General features: G+C 39.0%; 1 protein-coding gene across 1 annotated transcript in view; it reads right to left on the bottom strand.

The window, feature by feature from the left end:
* The window catches only part of OBI1 (ORC ubiquitin ligase 1), a 188,669-nt gene that overhangs the window by 153,429 nt on the left and 14,801 nt on the right, over positions 1-20,439 (bottom strand). Inside the window, exon 2 of the mRNA XM_053707850.1 lies at positions 5,838-5,973. Within this exon, the coding sequence (XP_053563825.1) occupies positions 5,838-5,973 (136 nt within the window). The remainder of the gene's footprint in view (positions 1-5,837; positions 5,974-20,439) is intronic.

The raw sequence follows: 20,439 nt of genomic DNA, 5'->3' as shown, positions 1-20,439 counted from the left end.
TCTGCATTAAAACATAATCTAGATCAACAAATCAACCCGGGTTGACATAAAAGACTAATTAAAGTCCAAAGTATAATCCATTAGTCCCGGTCAAATATTTCCAAGCATCACACAGATGTATAGTTATAATCCACTCATGCAATAGGTAAAAGCGTTAATGCAGGCCCAACACTATGCCAAGTTGACACACAGGTAGTAACGCAAAATGGTCAGTCACTTCACATACACACGCCAAGATGAATGCAGCCTCTGCTCTAGTTTAAATCCATCTTCCACTGGCCAAACTTCACCAGTATTTAAATGTAGCAGTCTCTGCTTGTTATCTTGATGTATCTTTTAGGCATATAGTGAATCACCACAGTATCAAATGAATCTTGCTTCAATCTTACCTGTTATAGTGAGCGGTCATAGTGTGGCTGAATATTACCTGCTCGCTTCCAATCAATCCACACTTAGTGATTAGCTGATCCGGAACAATACTTGAAACTTTTTTCCTCTCCCTCCTCCGTGCTTAGAAGGCTCTTTAAGTGCTCAGCACGCCTTCAGTGTTTCGGTATCGGATAGAAATGTTTGAAAATAATGCAGAGAGTACTTACAGCGGTGTTCAGCTGAACACACCGCTGTAAAACAAGCAAGCAGCTACGCGCGTTTCGCCTGTCTAGGAGTGCTTGTACTTATATATATATCTCCTGCTATTGATTTATTCTGTGAAAGTAATATGTCAACTCTAAATGTGTATTTCTACCCAGCGTATAAATGTGCTTTTTATTTTTGCATGGGGACTGGGCATCATAAATAGCTGCTGACAAAAAAGAAAAACATTGTTATCTAAAAGAGGAAAACAGGGACACAGTCAGCAAATTTATCCTCAGGTTGTATTTTTTTATTTAAAAACTCATATATTCCATTTGCATAAGAAACGTCATGAGACTTACCCTATCCAAAATAATTGTCGAACCATGATAAGCTGCAGAATCCAAACTTCTAGGTAAAGAGAGATTGTACTCAACTTTTTATTTGTTTCTTTGTTTAGTCAGTTTTTAATTTTTGTCTTTTTAAAAACTCAAGTTCCTGTCCTGAATAAATTTGTTTTCTTGTCATACTTGCAGAAGTATGGCCTCCTTCCCAAAACAAAGCAGAGGAAATTGTCCTTATTAACCAATGTGGAGTAGAAAACCAATACAGCAGTATTCTTTAAATTTATATTTATTTAGCTGTTACTTAACTTAAAAAAATCTAGGGGGTCCACTCTCACTATACTACAACAACCAGAGTGCAGGTAACAAAATGTACAATAACAGTATAAGAAATAGAATACTCACTCACTGGATTTTTTCACAGGCAGAGAATTACCTTTATTCCAAATAGTAACGTTTCAGGGATCTCACCCCTTCATCAGACCCCTGATGAAGGGGTGAAGTCTCTAAAATATTAATTTTTTGGAATAAAGGTTATTCTTTGCCTGTGAAAAAATCCAACAAATGGGGTAACTTTTATCTATTTATGTACATGTAAACATATCTATCTTTTTGAATATCTACTGTGCGTTTATGTGTATGTGTGTGTGTGTGTGTGTGTGAGAATTTAAATATCTTGGCCCTCCCTGGTACCACTGAAGACCCCTCCCCTAAGGGGTGTGGACAGTACTGCCCTATATAGATAAAATATTAAAATGTATGCCATACATTTATTTCTAAATGGACTCTAGTCATAACAACTGTCAGTGTGGTGAATATGAGGAGAATATGTTGGCGTGAAAGGCAGTTTACAAAAATATTGGAATTTTAAAGTTGCCAGACAAAGTTTATGTCAGGTCAAATGATAGATGGTTGTGCTGACTGTTATGTGAACAGACTCAGGGCCAGCTTATCAATGGGACCAACAGGGTCCCATGGACCCAGCCTGCACTTGACAGATTCACTCTTATCTCTCTAGCTCACAGGCCAAGATTTTGAGGATATTTGAAATTAAGCACATGTGAAATAATCAGCTGATTAATAAACATGATTATTTTACCTGTTCTCATCCAAGGTAATCCTCATTTTATTAACAAACCAACTGACTTATTTCACCCAGTCTGAGTGTTAGTGTAAGTGGCACTGTAATATTAATAATAATAATAATAATAATAATAATAAGTAATAATATAAAAAATGTAAGGCATTGCGCTATGGATGGAGTTAAACAGGTAGAAGTGGGTGTGGGGGGGGGGGGCGTCATTTTGATCTCGGACCCAGGCAGCACAATGTCTTGAGCCAGCCCTGTGTCCCAGACAGCTAAGGGAGTGAACTTTGTGAACACTCATCTCATTTCCCTATTCAGTTTAAGGAAGTTTACTATGAAATCTCATGAGAGTTAAGTCAAATCTCATGAGATCACAGTAAAAGAGTTCACAACCTCAGCCCTTTTGATGCTGTTCATTTAAAAAGTTTTTTTTTTTTACCTGCAGCAGCTGAGTATAACTTTTTACACAGAACTTACTCTGCTGAGCTTAGGAAGTTGTGAGGTAAAATATCTTCCTTTTTTACATAGAGATGCTCAGGTGATATTTTCCTGTCAGCTTTTTACAGTTATACTGCATCAGTTTCAAGTGATTTAGCATATGCGTATTATGTTCCTGTAACCAATATGCAGAACATGCACATGAAAAATAAAATCTGCAGCTCTGCTCCAATATCAGGACTAGCTAAGTTCAATGTTAATATTAATATCCTGAGAAAATGCTTAGCACAATCAAACAAACAAACACTGTGTGGTAGCAAAACATGTCACTAAATAAAGTGTTCCCAAAAATCTACATATCTTAAATCCTTCTGGACCGCAACCCCAGCGCTGTGCTCAAAATATCGGAGCAATCACTCAACCACAAAAATCTCCTAGGTGCTTATGAAGCTTGCGCTTATCCGGACTAGCATAAGCTCCTTTCAGCCTGAGAAGCGATAACCGGCTGTAGAGCCGCTCTGAGTGGACTGCACAATTTTCACCCCAGTGCTGTGCTCTGTATTCCAGTGTGATCAATTAAAATAGGAGCAGTGGAATGTGACTGCAGTTTTTCCTTACATGTCCCCAAGGTTCTATTTGCAGCATGGACGCTCACCTTGGATCAGCAGCAGCTAAGCTCAGCCTAAGGAGCGCAAACCGGACTACAGAGCAGCTCTGAGGCGGCAATTTAAAGTGACAATGACACACAGTGCCACAAACATTAATAACCCCAATTAAATAAAATGTGATGAATCTGCAGAAATGTGAAAAAAAAAATAGAAAAAAAAAATTATAGCTCTGTAAAATAGTTGCTGCATTCCCCCAACATGTTACATAAAGTAACCTAGAAACTCAATACAAATAGTATACTGCTTTACTGTAATGGAGGTTACATATGGGGATTAAGTTAAGCTTGCAATATACATATGCTATGTGTGGCTATGAGAAACACTGACCTGTGTACTGCAGATAGCCTGCGGGCCATGAGGGTAAATTAATTACTTACCTAGTGAATGCCCACTCAACTGATCTTTCCCAGATGTGAATCCTAAGAAAGCAGTAGAAGCTCATCCAGTACTGTAACAGTAAGGATATATTGAGGGAGTATATCTTAATAACTCAGGAGGAGGCTAAAGGAACATCCCAGCGACACCCGTGGTAGACTTGTGACCACAACTCCACAGAGAAAAAATTACATTACACAGCCAGTATTCTACTTAATCTCTATCTTCCAGGAACTATCCATTGAAGGAAAAATTGAGATTCATATCCATGCAAATCTTCAATAAATCCTGAGCACCAATATCCTTGCCTTCTCCTTGACGAGGCAAAGAACTACTGGGAGAGAAAAGGAAGTGGGAGGGATACTTAAAGCTTTGTTGTAGGGTGTCTTCCTGGCCACCAGGAGGATGCAAAATCTCTAAGAATAAAAAGAACATATTCTGCTACGTGCAAAACCTTGGATTATGAAATATGCAATATTATCTTCTTAGGGTGCATTTTTAAATAAACGCAATCGTTTTTGCGTAACTTGTGGTTATTAGTTTTTTCCCAAAAACTTTTTTGACTATTGAAGACTACGGGGAATGCAATTTTTCATTTTATCAAAGTCTATTTGCTACTGCGACTTTACAAACACGTGAGCGCAAACTTTTAACTTAAAACTCTCAATAAGAGTGTTAATCGCCAAAAAATAATTCTAGCGTTTAACACACAAGTGCAAACTAGCACTCTATTCACAATCTAGCTCTATGTTGCTTCTGTGTGATAACAATGCTTCTGTGCAAGCCATTTATAAGAAGGTAAACGGATGAAAGAAAAAAAAAAAAACGCTGTTCCATCATAAAAAGCATACAAATATAACTGCAGAAGGCTGTAGTAGGGATGAACCATCCACACAGGTATTTCTGAACTGAAGAACATATAATATACTGATTCAGTTATGAAAACTTGAGGCTTCCACTTATTCTGCTATTCCACGGTTTTCTAAAAACACAGTTACAAAAAAGTGCATACCCCTTAGAACATCTGCAGTCTATACATCTCTAGGAGGCCTCCATAGTTAATGCTCTTACTTATGGGATGACCTGAATGATAAGAACACCAACAGATTTCAGAACTAAAGGGGGGGGGGTCTAGATTCTAGTAGTGCTTACATGTGTCAATGTTATTTGTCCACCAGTATTAAACCCATCCTACATCTCATTAGAAAGAGGAAGTGTATATGGGAGGAGGAGAGAATACCAAGTTCTGGAAGGTTTGCTATTTTAAAAAAAATACGCTTGAATGAGAAAAAGCCAACTTTTTAATATCTAAAATGAAACCAAAATATGTATAAAAATAAAAAGAATCCCTTTAAACTTACAACATCTTGCATCGGCAAAAGAGAAAGTAAAGGAGTGCACTTGTATTTCAACAACAAAAAACAGAAAGAGAAATACAAACAATGCAGAACATCCTCCTCTGGTCTGAATTGTAGCCTCTTTCAGGCATTGTTCATTGCTACAGCTATATTTGTCAACCGTAAGATACTTGTATTTCAAATGGCAATACGTTGCTATTTGTCATGCCAATATTTAAAAAAAATAATTCTAACAGAAGCATTAAAAAACAAACAAACACATGGAATAAAGAAATATGTACAATTGTATATATATATATTTTTTTATATATTATTACACACACTGCATAAGAGAATACATATTATGACTGCACAACATGCACAATTGTTTATGATGTGAAAGTTGTAGGTGAAAGAAACCAACACATAATGATGCATTTATTTTCACTCTTATTGTCTTTGTTTATTTTTTATGCTTAATGTTCCTACATAATAACTGCATTTAGATGTATTAGGTGTCTATATTAGATAATACATCATTACACTGCTCAATGTCATACCATGATAAATAAAACAAAAACTGCATAATAAATTCAAGTGTCCAAACTAATCTAATAAAAGCAATTATAGAAATGGTATTCATATTTTAAATTTCCTTTAATTCAACTTTTACATAGTGAGAAAATGTGTCAGTGACAGACCTATTAAAAGCTATCTAAATGGTGTGGCTTATCATGACAATTTGTTAATTAAATATTACTGAATAGACCTTTACGGTGCATAACACATATCATTTTGATCACAGTTCATTAATAAGGCATCAGTATGTTCATGCAGTGCTTGAAAAACTAGAATTTATGAACAATAGGTCATGCGTCAAGAAAATGAGGAGTGTACAGTGACATCATAAATGTGTATTCTCTCATTTACTCTTTAATAGCTTCTTCAGCCCTAAATGTCTCCCATCTTTTGTTATGACCCAGTTTGAGAATATAATTCAAACAAAGCACTGTACCTATTATATCCTTGCAGGGATTTTCTGGTGTAATAGGCACCCTGCAGGCAGGGCATTGGTTGTTGTTTTTCAGCCACAATTCAATACAAACAGAACAGAAGACATGATTGTTGACACATATGACTGGCTTCCGTACCTATAACAAACAAATAGACATGTATAGTTTAGTAAAAATTATAAAATTAAATGATCACAGTTGAGATTAAATAAAAATTACAACTGCCACATTCATCTTTGCAAAGTTTATAAGGTCATAAATGATTACCTGCTTCTCTATTTTCATAGATTTGAAACAATAAGAACAGCTGGATCTCTGAAGATCAGAAATCTAATTTCTCCTCTAATTCTGTGAAATGAGCGCTGTAGCACCAAGTATTGTATTTGTATTGCAAATGTAATACTCTAATTTCTTCCAATACACAAAGTATTTTCCATCCCTGCACATGTCCCCAGGGGTGAAAGATACAAATGCAACGGGGAGTGCATTATACCCGCAGCTCATCTAGTATAGCGCTTTAACAAATGAAGCTGCCCCCTCTACTACTGGCATCGAGACTGCCTCCTCTCTGAATTAAACTGATTGGCTGCAGTGTAGGGGAGGCAGCCAGGCCCAACACTCCATCTTCACACTTCAAGTCCCTACATGCAAAGCATAAAAGCTAACATAATGGCATAAACACAAGCCAAACATCTACTCATTTCCACTCTCCTACTGTGTCAAATCTTTTAGATCAGGGGTATCAAGCTCATTGTATCCGGGGTCCACTTGAACAGAGTGAGTGCTCAGGAACTGGATATGCTAGAAACTGGAAGTGCCATTTACCCAAGTAGTAGTGCATGGTAGGAGCTGTAGTCCACAATAGACATACACAGTGTATATTTATCTTGTGAGTGCCATATGAAGTGATCATTCTGGAACTGAATAAAAAGTGACATTTATCCAAGCAGTGCATAATGGGAGTCTACACTGGACAATGCATGCTTATTTTTATATTTATCTTGTGAATGCCTATATAGAACATCAACTTGTTATACCTCTTAGAACCCTTAACAATTGATGTGGCCAAATTAATAATTTAACTAATAAACAAGGGAGAGCAAGATTAAGCTATATTGAGGGCAGCATATGGCCCCAGAGCCGGTACTTGGAGACCACTGTTTTAGATTGTAAGCTTAATAGCCACTCAAACCATAGCCCATTTTCTATAAAAGTTCAGTTGATACTGATTGGGCTCAAGGGCAGGGCATTTCTCTACTTTTGTTTACTATTGTTAAAGTAAATGTAAATTTTTTATGTAATGAAAGTATAATTAGATAGGTAATCATTATATTAACCAAACCGCCACTATAATTTTTTTATAAAATGTCTAATAAATATTTTTAATACATTTCTAAATAACGCTCGTTGTATATACCTGCTCCTCCCACTCTCAACTTCCTTATTCTTTTCTATGGTATGTATACAGCGGTCCCTCCTGCTGTTTACGTAGTGTCAATGCACGCTCCCATCTATGATAAACACTGCGCATGCGTCAAACCCTGATGCAGCTGTCTGTCAACATAGTATTCAGTGAATGAATACATTCACTGAATACTATCGTTGGGTACAGAAGCAATGCATATGATCGTCATTCCTCTAATACGGAGCCACTTTAGCATTGTACTTACCTATTGCTGAAATATTGCAAGAATGAATGAAGTCCGAGAATTTTGGTATTGCGCATGCGCGAAATGTGAACGAGCATAAGATAACAATGTAGGAAGAGCTGTATAACGCAAGCACAATACGGACGTGCGACGACAGCAAAAGAGGTTTGGTCCCCCTGTGGTTAATCAAATTATTGGTTATAACGATCGTGCCTACAACGATAATGCAATGCCGGGCGGAGGATTATAATGACGGATGCAAGTAAATAAACAAAAAACGGTAATTTTAATCTTTAAAAAAATTTCATGAATTAAAGTCATATTATTTTAACATATTTGTTAAGGGGAAAATTTCACTTTAATATAATGTACTTTTGTATAAAACAACTATTGTAATCAGTTGTGGTTCTAGAACTTAAGGTTAGGGGGGCTGACAAAGTGGGGAGAAAGTTGAGACACAGAACACAATATATGGAGCCATTTCGCAGCTCAATGAGGGTACTACAAGTGTAGCATCCCCTAGCACACCCACAGTACCGCCACTGTAAGTAATGTTTTTATCATAATTTGCTGCTTTAAAGAGCCATAAAACATTGAGTTATGTGCATATTATGAAAGGATTAATTAAGGTAAAACAGTGTGTGGGCGAAAAAAGTGTATAAATAAAAGCTTAAAGTATTATAATAAAATTCCACAAAATATGCAAAATTACTTACACTTTAGTGTTGCCAAGTGTAGCCTGCTACACCCCCTTATCAGTGTCCTACTCAAAAACCCTGTGGTATCATGTAACAAAGTGGGTACATGAGAATAATTACTTATGCAAGTAAGAGGGGGTCGAGGAGTGACATTGGGTACTGTTATTGTTTGTTGCCAAGAGGCTTGCTTGTTTCTATGGGGATAATGTCACATGTTGTGAAAACGTTAGCATTATACTGTGCACTGCTTTAGTCAGGTGTCATGTGACTCTGCCCCCTACCGTGCATCTGCACAAGTGCATTCTGCTGAAGCTATGGCCTGAATAGCACCTTCCATCAATGGAAATGCCCAGTGATTGGGTGAGCCAATCACACAAGGCAGTCACCAATAAGCAGCTACTGAGCCTATTTAGATATGCTTTTTTAACAAATTATTTCAAGAGAATAAAATCATATTACATAATAGAGATAAACTGGAAAGTTGTTTACGATTGAATCCTCTTTCTAAATCATGAAGAAAAAAAAGTTTATTGTCCCTTTAACCCATTAATGACCACAACACTTTTCCATTTTCTGTCCGTTGGGACCAAGGCTATTTTTACATTTCTGCGGTGTTTGTGTTTAGCTGTAATTTTCCTCATACTCAATTACTGTACCCACGCATATTATATACCGTTTTTCTCGCCATTAAATGGGCTTTCTAAAGATACCATTATTTTCATCATATCTTATAATTTACTATAAAATTTTTTTATAAAATATGAGGAAAAAAATATGCAGTTTTTCTAACTTTGACCCCCAAAATCTGTTACACATCTACAACCACCAAAAAACACCCATGCTAAATAGTTTCTAAATTTTGTCCTGAGTTTAGAAATACCCAATGTCTACATGTTCTTTGCTTTTTTTGCAAGTTATAGGGCAATAAATACAAGTAGCACTTTGCTATTTCCAAACCACTTTTTTTCAAAATTAGCGCTAGTTACATTGGGACACTGATATCTGTCTGGAATCCCTGAATATCCCTTGACATGTATATATTTTTTTTTAGAAGACATCCCAAAGTATTGATCTAGGCCCATTTTGGTATATTTCATGCCACCATTTCACTACAAAATGCGATCAAATAAAAAAAAAAGTTCACTTTTTCACAAACTTTAGATTTCTCATTGAAATTATTTACAAACAACTTGTGCAATTATGGCATACATGGTTGTAAATGTTTCTCTGGGATCCCCTTTGTTAAAAAATAGCAGACATATATGGCTTTGGCATCGCTTTTTGGTATTTAGAAGGCCGCTAAATGCCGCTGCGCACCACACGTGTATTATGCCCAGCAGTGAAGGGGTTAATTAGGGAGCATGTAGGGAGCTTGTAGTTTTAATTTTAGCTTTAGTGTAGTAGACAACCCAAAGTATTGATCTAGGCCCATTTTGGTATATTTCATGCTACCATTTCACCGCCAAATGCGAACAAATAAAAATAAAACGTAAAATTTTCCCAATTTTAGGTTTCTCACTAAAATTATTTACAAACAGCTTGTGCAATTATGGCATAAATGGTTGTAAAAGCTTCTCTGGGATCCCCTTTGTTCAGAAATAGCAGACATATATGGCTTTGGCTTTGCTTTTTGGTAATTAGAAGGCAGCTAAATGCCGTTGCGCACCATACGTGTATAATGCCCAGCAGTGAGGGGGTTAATTAGGGAGCTTTTAGGGAGCTTGCAGGGTTAATTTTAGCTTTAGTGTAGGTATCAACCTCCCACATGACACATCACACCCCCAGATCCCTCCCAAACAGCTCTCTTCCCTCCCCCACCCCACAATTGTCCCCGCCATCTTAAGTACTGGCAGTAAGTCTGCCAGTACTAAAATAAGATTTTTTTTTTTTTTTTGGGGGGGGGTTAAATAATAATTCTGTTCTGTAGTATCCTCCCTTAGCCCCCAACCTCCCTGATCCCCCCCAAACAGCTCTCTAACCCCCCCTCTCTCTGCCTTATTGCGCCATATTGGGTACTGGCAGCTGTCTGCCAGTGCCCAGTTTGAAATCAAATATGGTTATTTTTATTTATTTTTTAAAAAATACTATTTTCTGTAGTGTAGCTGCCCTCCCTCAACCCCCAACCCCCCAACCCCTGCCAGATCGCTAAATATTTTTTAAATGCCCACCCTCACTCCCACCGAGTACCACCATTGTTCCATAGTGTAGGGTTCCCACCCGCCCGCGCGCACCCGCTCCCGTGCACGCGAGCGCACCCGCTCTCGATCCCGCCCCCCTTCCCACCCATGGCCGCCCACCCGCCTCCCTGGGTAAGCTCCCACCCACCAACGAACATGGCCATCAATGGCCGATGCAGAGAGGGCCACAGGGAGGCTCTCTCTGCATCGGACGGCTAAAAAATGTTATAGCAGGATGCCTCAATATCGAGGCATCACTGCTATAACATGAAAGCAGTTGGAAGTCATCAGGATCGCTTCCACTGCTTTCAAAGATCAACGACGTACAGGGTACGTCCTTGGTCATTAACTGCATTTTTTGCAGGACGTACCCCCTAGGTCGTTGGTCGTTAAGGGGTTAAAGGAAATAAGAGAGAAAAATAAAACAATGCTAGATATGTAGGCAATTATAACAAAAGTATTTAAAAGAAAATAATATGCTCAAAACATTTCTTGCATATGGAAAAGTTGCATTTGAAGGTTTTAAAACATTGTAGTATGAAATAGTGGATTTTTTTTTTTTTTTTAAATGGACAGTCTACAATAGCATTGATTTAAAAGATAAATGATCCCATTATAACACAAAGAGGCGATAGGAATAGTCGGCTTCTATACAGGGAAGCGTTCTGGATTTTTCAATACAAACAAGGAGGCCACAGGGACTCAACATCGAGAGGGATATAATTCATTTCTGGAAGCACAATTAATGTGCAGACCCAAACATGTTGGTCCCTGTGGGACGCCCCTGTTGATCTAGCTATCCGTCCCCTTAATTGGTGACACACACTCTCTCTATCACTGATATCATATGATTTGCAACCCTACAGATACCCCTAATTTTTCTGGGGACATAAAAAACTTAATAATGGTAATTATTTCTATTTAACAAATGTATATATGTTTTTTTTTTCAAAATATGGTACAGTATAGGTTATTGAGTCCTCTATACTTCTTGATTTCAATCCTAATTAGGTCTGTTAGAACCAATACAGTTATTGACATAGTTCTCTTTTGATCAATTTGTTAAAAACATAGATAATCCTCTGTCTAGTATCTAGTAATCTAAGTATAACACATAAGATGGTTATAGCTTAATAAGAGTGAGCATGGTAATATGGTTATTTACAGGCATAGCCGGGATTTTTAAAATGTTATTAAAATATAACTAAATATACCTGCTATACCCTAAACTTTAAACCTTTATGCATAATTAATTTGGCTAGCAATATGTGTTAAACCTCCACACCAATAGTAATTAATGCAATTAAGAAGCAACAAATAGCCATTCAGCTTTGTCCATAGCCAAACATATATTTAAAGAAGGTAGTTAGAACATTTCACTATGTCTATGAGTAAGGCCTGGGGGCCGAAACGCGTAAGACTGGTTTATATGGATTAGCTGAATCCATTTTTGGCACTATTCATGGATTTTAACCTTTGTGTTTCCAAAAATAAATAAATATAATTTTCCATTAGGAGAGCTTTTTGTTTGACTCGCTGGCGTTCCTTGGATTGTTATTGCTTTATAACCCATTCCCCAGTTTTGCATAACCAACAGTTATATTAATATACTTTTCACCTCTGTGATTACCTTGTATCTAAGCATCTTCTGACAGCCCCCTGATCACATAACTTAATTTATTATCTATTGACTTGCATTTTAGCTAAGTAGTGCTGTGTTGTGCTGACTCTTAAATAACTCCACTGGCGTGAACACAATGTACATACAGTGGGGCAAAAAAAGTATTTAGTCAGCCACCAATTGTGCAAGTTCTCCCACTTAAGAAGATGAGAGAGGCCTGTAATTTTCATCATAGGTATACCTCAACTATGAGAGACAAAATGTGGAAACAAATTCAGACAATCACATGGTCTGATTTTGAAAGAATTTATTTGCAAATTATGGTGGAAAATAAGTATTTGGTCACCTACAAACAAGATTTCTGGATCTCACAGACCTGTATCTTCTTCTTTAAGAGGCTCCTCTGTCCTCCACTCATTACCTGTATTAATGGCACCTGTTTGAACTTATCAGTATAAAAGACACCTGTCCACAACCTCAAAACAGTCACACTCCAAACTGCACTATGGTGAAGACCAAAGAGCTGTCGAAGGACACCAGAAACAAAAATTGTAAACCTGCACCAGGCTGGGAAGACTGAATCTGCAATAGGCAAGCAGCTTGGTGTGAAGAAATCAACTGTGGGAGCAATAAATAGAAAATGGAAGACATACAAGACCACTGATAATCTCCCTCGATCTGGGGCTCCACGCAAGATCTCACCCCGTGGGGTCAAAATGATCACAAGAACAGTGGGCAAACAGCCCAGAACCACACGGGGGGACCTAGTGAATGACCTGCAGAGAGCTGGGACCAACGTAACAAAGGCTACCATCAGTAAAACACTACGCCGCCAGGGACTCAGATCCTGCAGTGCCAGACGTGTCCCCTTGCTTAAGCCAGTACATGTCCGGGCCCGTCTGAAGTATGCTAGAGAGCATTTGGATGATCCAGAAGCAGATTGGGAGAATGTCATATGGTCAGATGAAACCAAAGTAGAACTGTTTGGTAGAAACACAACTCGTCGTTTTTGGAGGAGAGAGAATGCTGAGTTGCAACCAAAGAACACCATATCTACTGTGAAGCATGGGGGTGGCAACATCATGCTTTGGGGCTATTTCTCTGCAAAGGGAACAGGACAACTGATCCGTGTACATGAAAGAATGAATGGGGCCATGTATTGTGAGATTTTGAGTGCAAACCTCCTTCCATCAGCAAGGGCATTGAAGATGAAACGTGGCTGGGTTTTTCAGCATGACAATGATCCCAAACACACCGCCCGGGCAACAAAGGAGTGGCTTCGCAAGAAGCATTTCAAGGTCCTGGAGTGGCCTAGCCAGTCTCCAGATCTCAACCCCATAGAAAACCTTTGGAGGGAGTTGAAAGTCCGTGTTGCCCAGCGACAGCCCCAAAACATCACTGCTCTAGAGGAGAGCTGCATGCAGGAATGGGCCAACATACCAGCAACAGTGTGTGACAACCTTGTGAAGACTTACAGAAAACGTTTGATCTCTGTCATTGCCAACAAAGGATATATAACAAAGTATTGAGATGAACTTTTGATATTGACCAAATACTTATTTTCCACCATAATTTGCAAATAAATTCTTTCCAAATCAGACAATGTGATTGTCTGGATTTGTTTCCACATTTTGTCTCTCACAGTTGAGGTATACCTATGATAAAAATTACAGGCCTCTCATCTTATTAAGTGGGAGAACTTGCACAATTGGTGGCTGACTAAATACTTTTTGTATGTATGTATGTATGTGTATATACTTTAATAAAGAAGAAGTGTTTTAAAGAAAAGTGCTGTTGCCATTGTCTACTTTTGGAAATACACATATATACACACATACATATATACATACACACCTTATAATCCACCACCAGGGTGCAAGCAGAAGTTAGAAGTCCATAAACAGCATGCACTCGCTGGATTTAATGAAAAAAACACATGTATACATATAATATATATTATACATTCAAACACCTTGTCATTTACCACCTACTTTTTAACTTATTTTGTACAGTATGTGATTAATTTTGATTAGACAGTGTAAATATGAGTGTAGAACTATAATGTATTTATGTTGTGTTTGGCCCTAACCCTTTATGCAAGGTCTTCAGATGCGCTAACCTGATGAGGGCAAATTTAGTTTGTGCTCATGTTTACTTTCAGCATGCAATATGAGCTCAAGATAACACAGGTGGGATAAAGTGTGGTTAAAAAGGCAAAAAAGAAAAAGAAATTATGCTTACCTGATAAATTTCTCTATGGTGAGTCCACGGCTTCATTAAATTACTGTTGGGAATATCACTCCTGGCCAGCAGGAGGAGGCAAAGAGCACCACAGTAAAACTGTTAAGTATCAGTTCCCTTCCCACAAACCCCAGTCATTCGACCGAACGGAAATGCAGAAAAAAAGAAGCAACACAAAAGGTGTAGAGGTGTCTGAGATTTAGACAAAAAATAACGGTCTTGAAATAAAGGGCGGCCGTGCACTCACCATATCCAAAAAGAAATTTATCAGGTAAGCATAAATTTTGTTTTCTTTCCTAAGATATTGTGAGTCCACGGCTTCATCAATTACTTTTGGGAACCAATAACCAAGCTATGAGGACACAGATGAACAGTGAGGGACAAGACAGGTAGACCTAAACAGAAGGCACCACCGCTTGAAGAACATTTCCTCCAAAAGAAATTTTGTCCGAGGCAAAAAAAATCTAATTAATAAAATTTGGAAAAAGAATGCAAAAAAAACAAGTTGCAGCCTTGCACAACCGATTCCCAGAAGCTTCATCTGAGAAAACCAAAGAAGAAAAGACAGCCCTCGTGTAACGAGCCATAACTCTCTCAGAAGACTGCAGCCCCGTAGTCTGAAAAGCAAACGATTAAACTTCTCAACCAGCGAAAAGAGAAGTAGCAGTAGCTTTCTGTTACAGAGAAAACAAACAGAGACAGAATAAAAAATATTAAGCACGCACGGGGGCGGAGCTTGGCCGTGCTTGAACATGGCCGCATAGCGTTAGAGCTCCGGTGCCGCTCTTCCCTACCAGCCATCCTGAGTGGCAATACCCTGCCAGTTCCCGACTAAAATTGTCAAATGGGGTGACTAACTTGTCCGGAGCACTTGGACACAGAGCCACTACGTCTAGCTCACCTGCAAACTCTAATCCCGGCTCATAACTACGCCGCCCCTGCTACATGAGGCGGCCAGCACAGAACCCCTAACCGATAGTGATCCAGAGACAAGGGGTCTACTTTTAAGCATTACTGGACACCTTCTGTGATCCGATTTGGAAGGACGGAGAGAAAGCAGACACAGGGGATCTATAGAAAACTCCCGCCCGCCATCTTTAATTCTGGGCCTACCAGACCTGCACCCTCACGCAGCATAACGGAGCAGGAATGACACTGCGCTAAACAGAGAATACAGGTCAGTTACATCTACACAGGGGGGAAAATAACACCCTTAGAACGTTCCTAATGCTAATCTCACCCCTGGAGTCGGCATGTACTTATCACATATGAATAAATGACATAGAAGGGAGGATAATGGTTCGAGTATTAATACCCAAATACTAATTGAGAAAGCATGTTGGATTTGCCAAAGCCCTAACTTACATCGCATGTACAGCCTCATGTGATCCGGTGTAGGGGAAGCACTGGAAGGGAGAGCGGACTGACATACAGGAGGGGAGACACTGAATATACATAAGGAGCATACAGAGCAGCACAGCAAGGGGGGAGGAAGCAAGGTGGTGAGAAGCATAAATAGATCTAAAAGCTGCAAAATATTTAATCTCACCCCAGCTTTGCCTACTCGACTAAATCACCCATAACAACTAAAAGGATGGCGTCTAGGAAACCGGCTAAGTCAGATAGGAATGGAAGGTCTGCCTCACAGACGACATCAGTCACGGCCTTTTTCTCTCCCCCAGACCAGGGGAAAACTAGCTCCCCCCCATCGCCAAAAGAACACTCAGAAGATATCCCTAACCAAACATCTCCTCATTCTCCAGATCAATCTGTAACACAGCAGCAACTATCCATGCTGCAAGCCACTATGGATAAACTGTCTTCAAAATCTGATATTGCAGACCTCAAATCCTTCATACAGTCTGAGATCTCCACAGTGAAAAAAGAGATTAACACGCTGGGAGCCAGAATTGAAGATCTGGAGTATAGCCAAGAAGTGGTCAACTCCATGTTAAGTAATACTGAATCTGGCCTAGCACAGCAAGCTTCTATGATCAATATCCTACAAGACAAGGTGGAGGACTTGGAAAATAGGAGTAGGAGGAATAATCTTAGAATACGTGGTATTCCAGAAGATATTTCAGCTGAAGATCTCCACTCCTACTTAACCAATTTCTTTAACTTCGTCACCAAGTCCTCCACCTTTACAGAATCAGCTATAGAGAGGGCCCATAGGGCTCTGAGACCCCGCCCAAACTCATCTGCACCTCCTAGGGATGTGATTGTCAGACTACTACATTATAAAGATAAAGAGTCTATTTGGTTTGCGGCAAGAAACATCCACCCTCTATCATTCCAAGACAAGGAATTACAAATCTACCAGGACTTGTGCCCAACAACGATTGAAAAGAGGAAATCCTTAAAGTTTATAACCTCTGTGTTACAAGAACATAAGATTCGATATCGCTGGGGATTCCCCTTCAGTCTTCTTATCCCTCATGGGGGCAAACTACTTATATACAGAGAGTCTTCGGACTTGGACACTCTCTCCAAATCACTAAGCCTTAAGTTTGCAGCCCCACCCTCTTCTACTGATGAAGATGAGAGACCCGAGAGCCCTTCCAAAAACAAATTACCTTCAAAGCTGCGCTCAAATTGGACATCTGTCCCACCAAAGCACAGGCAAAGAGATTTACCTGTGCGCAAGAACCCTCCACCTTGAACTCTCCTTTACGCAGAGCTTGAGAAATCCTTTGACCTACCTGCAGATAAGTATAAATTTGCCTATCTGATTTATACAACCTGTTTTTCTTACAGGAAATTGTCTTTGTTTGAACTACCCAGGGACGATACACTACTTTATCATTGCACCATCTCTGGATGGCTGTTTTACTTGCCAGAACCTCTGTCTAGGTTATGTGATTAATATGTGTATGCAATATCCATCTGTTTAACAACTCAAATTATTTCTCTTTCCTAGTGGTGTCTCTGTGAGATACCCGATCATTTATTAGTTCTGTGTCCCCCTCTCCTTCACCCATTATGCCCCAATTAATGGTACTCACACAATGGGTTATGTTAAATTATGACAAAATTAAAACTTGTCGACCCTCCTGCAACTATTTAACCTGCCACCTCTTATATGATGGGTTCCACCTCCATTTAAAACCAAACTTCATAAGGTTAGCTAGATGCATATCCATAAAACACCCATATGCCGGAGGGTACTGGATAAACCCGCTTAACTATAAAAACCCCTCAGATAATCAGCAAAACATAGATCTGGAAAGTGGAACCATTGATACCTGAACACCCCCCCATCCTATACCAGGAACAGATGAATTATATACAGTTAGGTCCACCCCCTGATTCTATAGGACCAAACCCACTATATAACTAAGACCAAGGGGAGGGGGTGGCTACCTTAGCGAGGAGGGGCTGGTGGGGAAGAGAGGACATTCCTCTCTGTAATTTGTCGTTGTATCGACGAAATGTTTCTAATATGTTTTGAATTATGTTATTGTAATTGTTATGTATTTTTTCATGTTATCTTGTTTTTTTGTTTATTGTATGTTTGGGACTGGGCAACCGCACACCTTGCTTTAAATACTCCTCCCATTAGCTCTTCAATGCAACCCTCGGTAACATCTAAGTTAAACTCTAATAACATTAGAATGTCCACATATGGCTACACAAACTTGTAAAAAAGAAAGTAGAAATATAAACTTTATCACTATAAATACTAAAGGTCTCAACTCCCCTAGGAAAAGAACAACAGCCCTAGCCGACTTTAAGAGACAACAAGGAGATATAATACTTCTCCAAGAAACCCACTTTCTGAAGGGAAAAGAGCCTAAAACGTTCCATTATAAATTTGGTAAAAGTTACTATGCATCCCATTCGCAAAAGAAAATCCAAGGAGTTGGTATCCTGATCAAAGACGGAATCCCTTTTCAAGAGCTTTCTGTCAAAAGAGATAGAGAGGGCAGATTCATTATTCTTACAGGGCTCCTTTATGGCCTCCCCATCACAATTGTCTCATTATATGCCCCGAACACGAAACAACATTCCTTCCTTAAGAAAGTTACAAATGAAATATTAGATTTGCAAAAAGGCACACTACTCATAGGTGGAGATCTCAATCTTCCATTAAACCCTAAGATGGACAGCTCTAACCAGAATCCCGCTATCTCCAAAACCAATATAAAGAAAACAAACAATACACTAAGACAACTAGGCTGCTTAGATATATGGAGAACTGCGCACCCAGACACCATAGACTTCACATTCTATTCCTTCCCCCATAAAACATATAGTAGACTTGACTACATATTTACAGATATAACCAGCATGAGTCTGGTAAAATCCATAGACATCTCCCCGATAACATGGTCTGACCATGCTGGAGTTAGATGCGCTCTGGAATGGCCCTCTAAGCCTATTAAAAACTATACTTGGAAATTAGACGACTGCTTACTAGCAGACCCTGCAATTAAGTTGAAAATCCAAAATAAGATAGATGACTTTTTCTTACATAACGTTTCCACTGACACATCCCCACAAACCAACTGGGAAGCCCATAAATGTACCATTAGAGGGGAAATAATAGCCTGCAAAGCTTACCTTTCTAAATTAGAGAGGGAAGCAACTACTAACCTTATCAAAGACATATCCCATCTGGAAGGGATCCATAAAACAAACCCTGAGGACGCGCTCACCCTACAAACCCTTCAGACTAAGCGTTTTAACCTAGCCTCTATTATCCACAAGGAACAGAATAGAAGAACCTTCCTTTTTAAACAACGTTCATATGTAGATTTAAATAAACCAGGTCGCGCATTAGCCAGATATATAAAAAAGAAAACAAAATCCAACTACATCCTCCACATAAAAGATAACAAGGGCAGTTCACATAGGTCCACCAAGGCGATTGCGGAAACATTTAGGAAGTATTACCAAAATCTATACAACTTGTCTCCCTCCCCTCCGAGAGAGGAATCGAGCACCTTGTCTCGCCAACAACTCATTTCTGAGTATCTTTCTAAACTAAATTTACGCAAAATAACCCAGCTGCAGAGGGAAGCCCTGGATGAACCTTTCTCATTAGAAGAATTGCAAACAGTCATTAAGAACCTCCCCACTAATAAAGCCCCGGGCCCTGATGGTTACACATACAAATATTTTTCAACATTTGCAGAACAATTAGCTATACATCTACTGCAGTACTTTAACTCCATAGGCCCAAACCACCCTTTCCCCGACCGGGCCCTAGAAGCACATATAACCATACTACTTAAACCCCAAAAACCCCCAGAAGAGCCCACTAGCTATCGCCCTATCTCTCTGCTAAACTCCGATATAAAAATGTATTCGAAACTATTAGCAAATAGAATTAATGCCCTTTTACCTGATCTCATACACCCTGATCAAGTTGGTTTTGTTTTGGGAAGGGAAGCCAAAGATAACACGGTCAGAGCCCTAAACACAATTTTCTACGCCCAAGATCATAAATTACCATTGATAATGCTCTCAGTCGATGCAGACAAGGCGTTCGACCGTGTTGCTTGGGACTACCTGCATGCTACACTCTTGACCATGGGATTTGGGGAGGGGGTGATACATAGAATACTCTCTCTATACACTAACCCTAGCGCCAAAGTACTAATAAACGGAACCCTGTCAGAACCGTTTAAAATATCTAACGGGACACGCCAGGGATGCCCGCTTTCCCCCTTATTTGCCTGTGTAATCGAAACATTAGCAGTTAGGATCAGGTCCCACCCGGATATCAAAGGTGTCACAATAGACAAACAGCAATATACCGTATCTCTATTTGCCGATGACCTTTTATTCACTCTATCTAACCCTGAATTATCGCTTCCTTTGCTGATTAGGGAATTTCACGATTTCCACGTCATATCAAACTTCCTGGTAAATATTAACAAATCAGAAATATTGAATATATCTTTTGACCCTTATAAACAAAAGCAATTAGAAAGATTAACTCCATTTAAATGGAACAAACACCATATTAAATACTTGGGAATTTATCTAGCCACGTCCATAGAGGCAATATTCAAAAGTAATTATGAAAAGATCAAATTCGAGGTGATCAGGGACCTTTCATCATGGAGATCCAAAAAATTGTCTTGGCTAGGCCGCATTAACCTAATAAAGATGAACATCTTCCCCAGAATATTATATATCCTACAGACCTTACCAATCCCTTTACCAGAAAAATACTTACCTTCCTTACAGCGAGCGCTTAGTAATTTCAC

Source organism: Bombina bombina, chromosome 3, assembly GCF_027579735.1.
Source record: "Bombina bombina isolate aBomBom1 chromosome 3, aBomBom1.pri, whole genome shotgun sequence".
NCBI lineage: Eukaryota > Metazoa > Chordata > Amphibia > Anura > Bombinatoridae > Bombina > Bombina bombina.
Note: the sequence above shows the minus strand (reverse complement) of the source record. Positions and strands in the feature narration are given on the sequence as shown.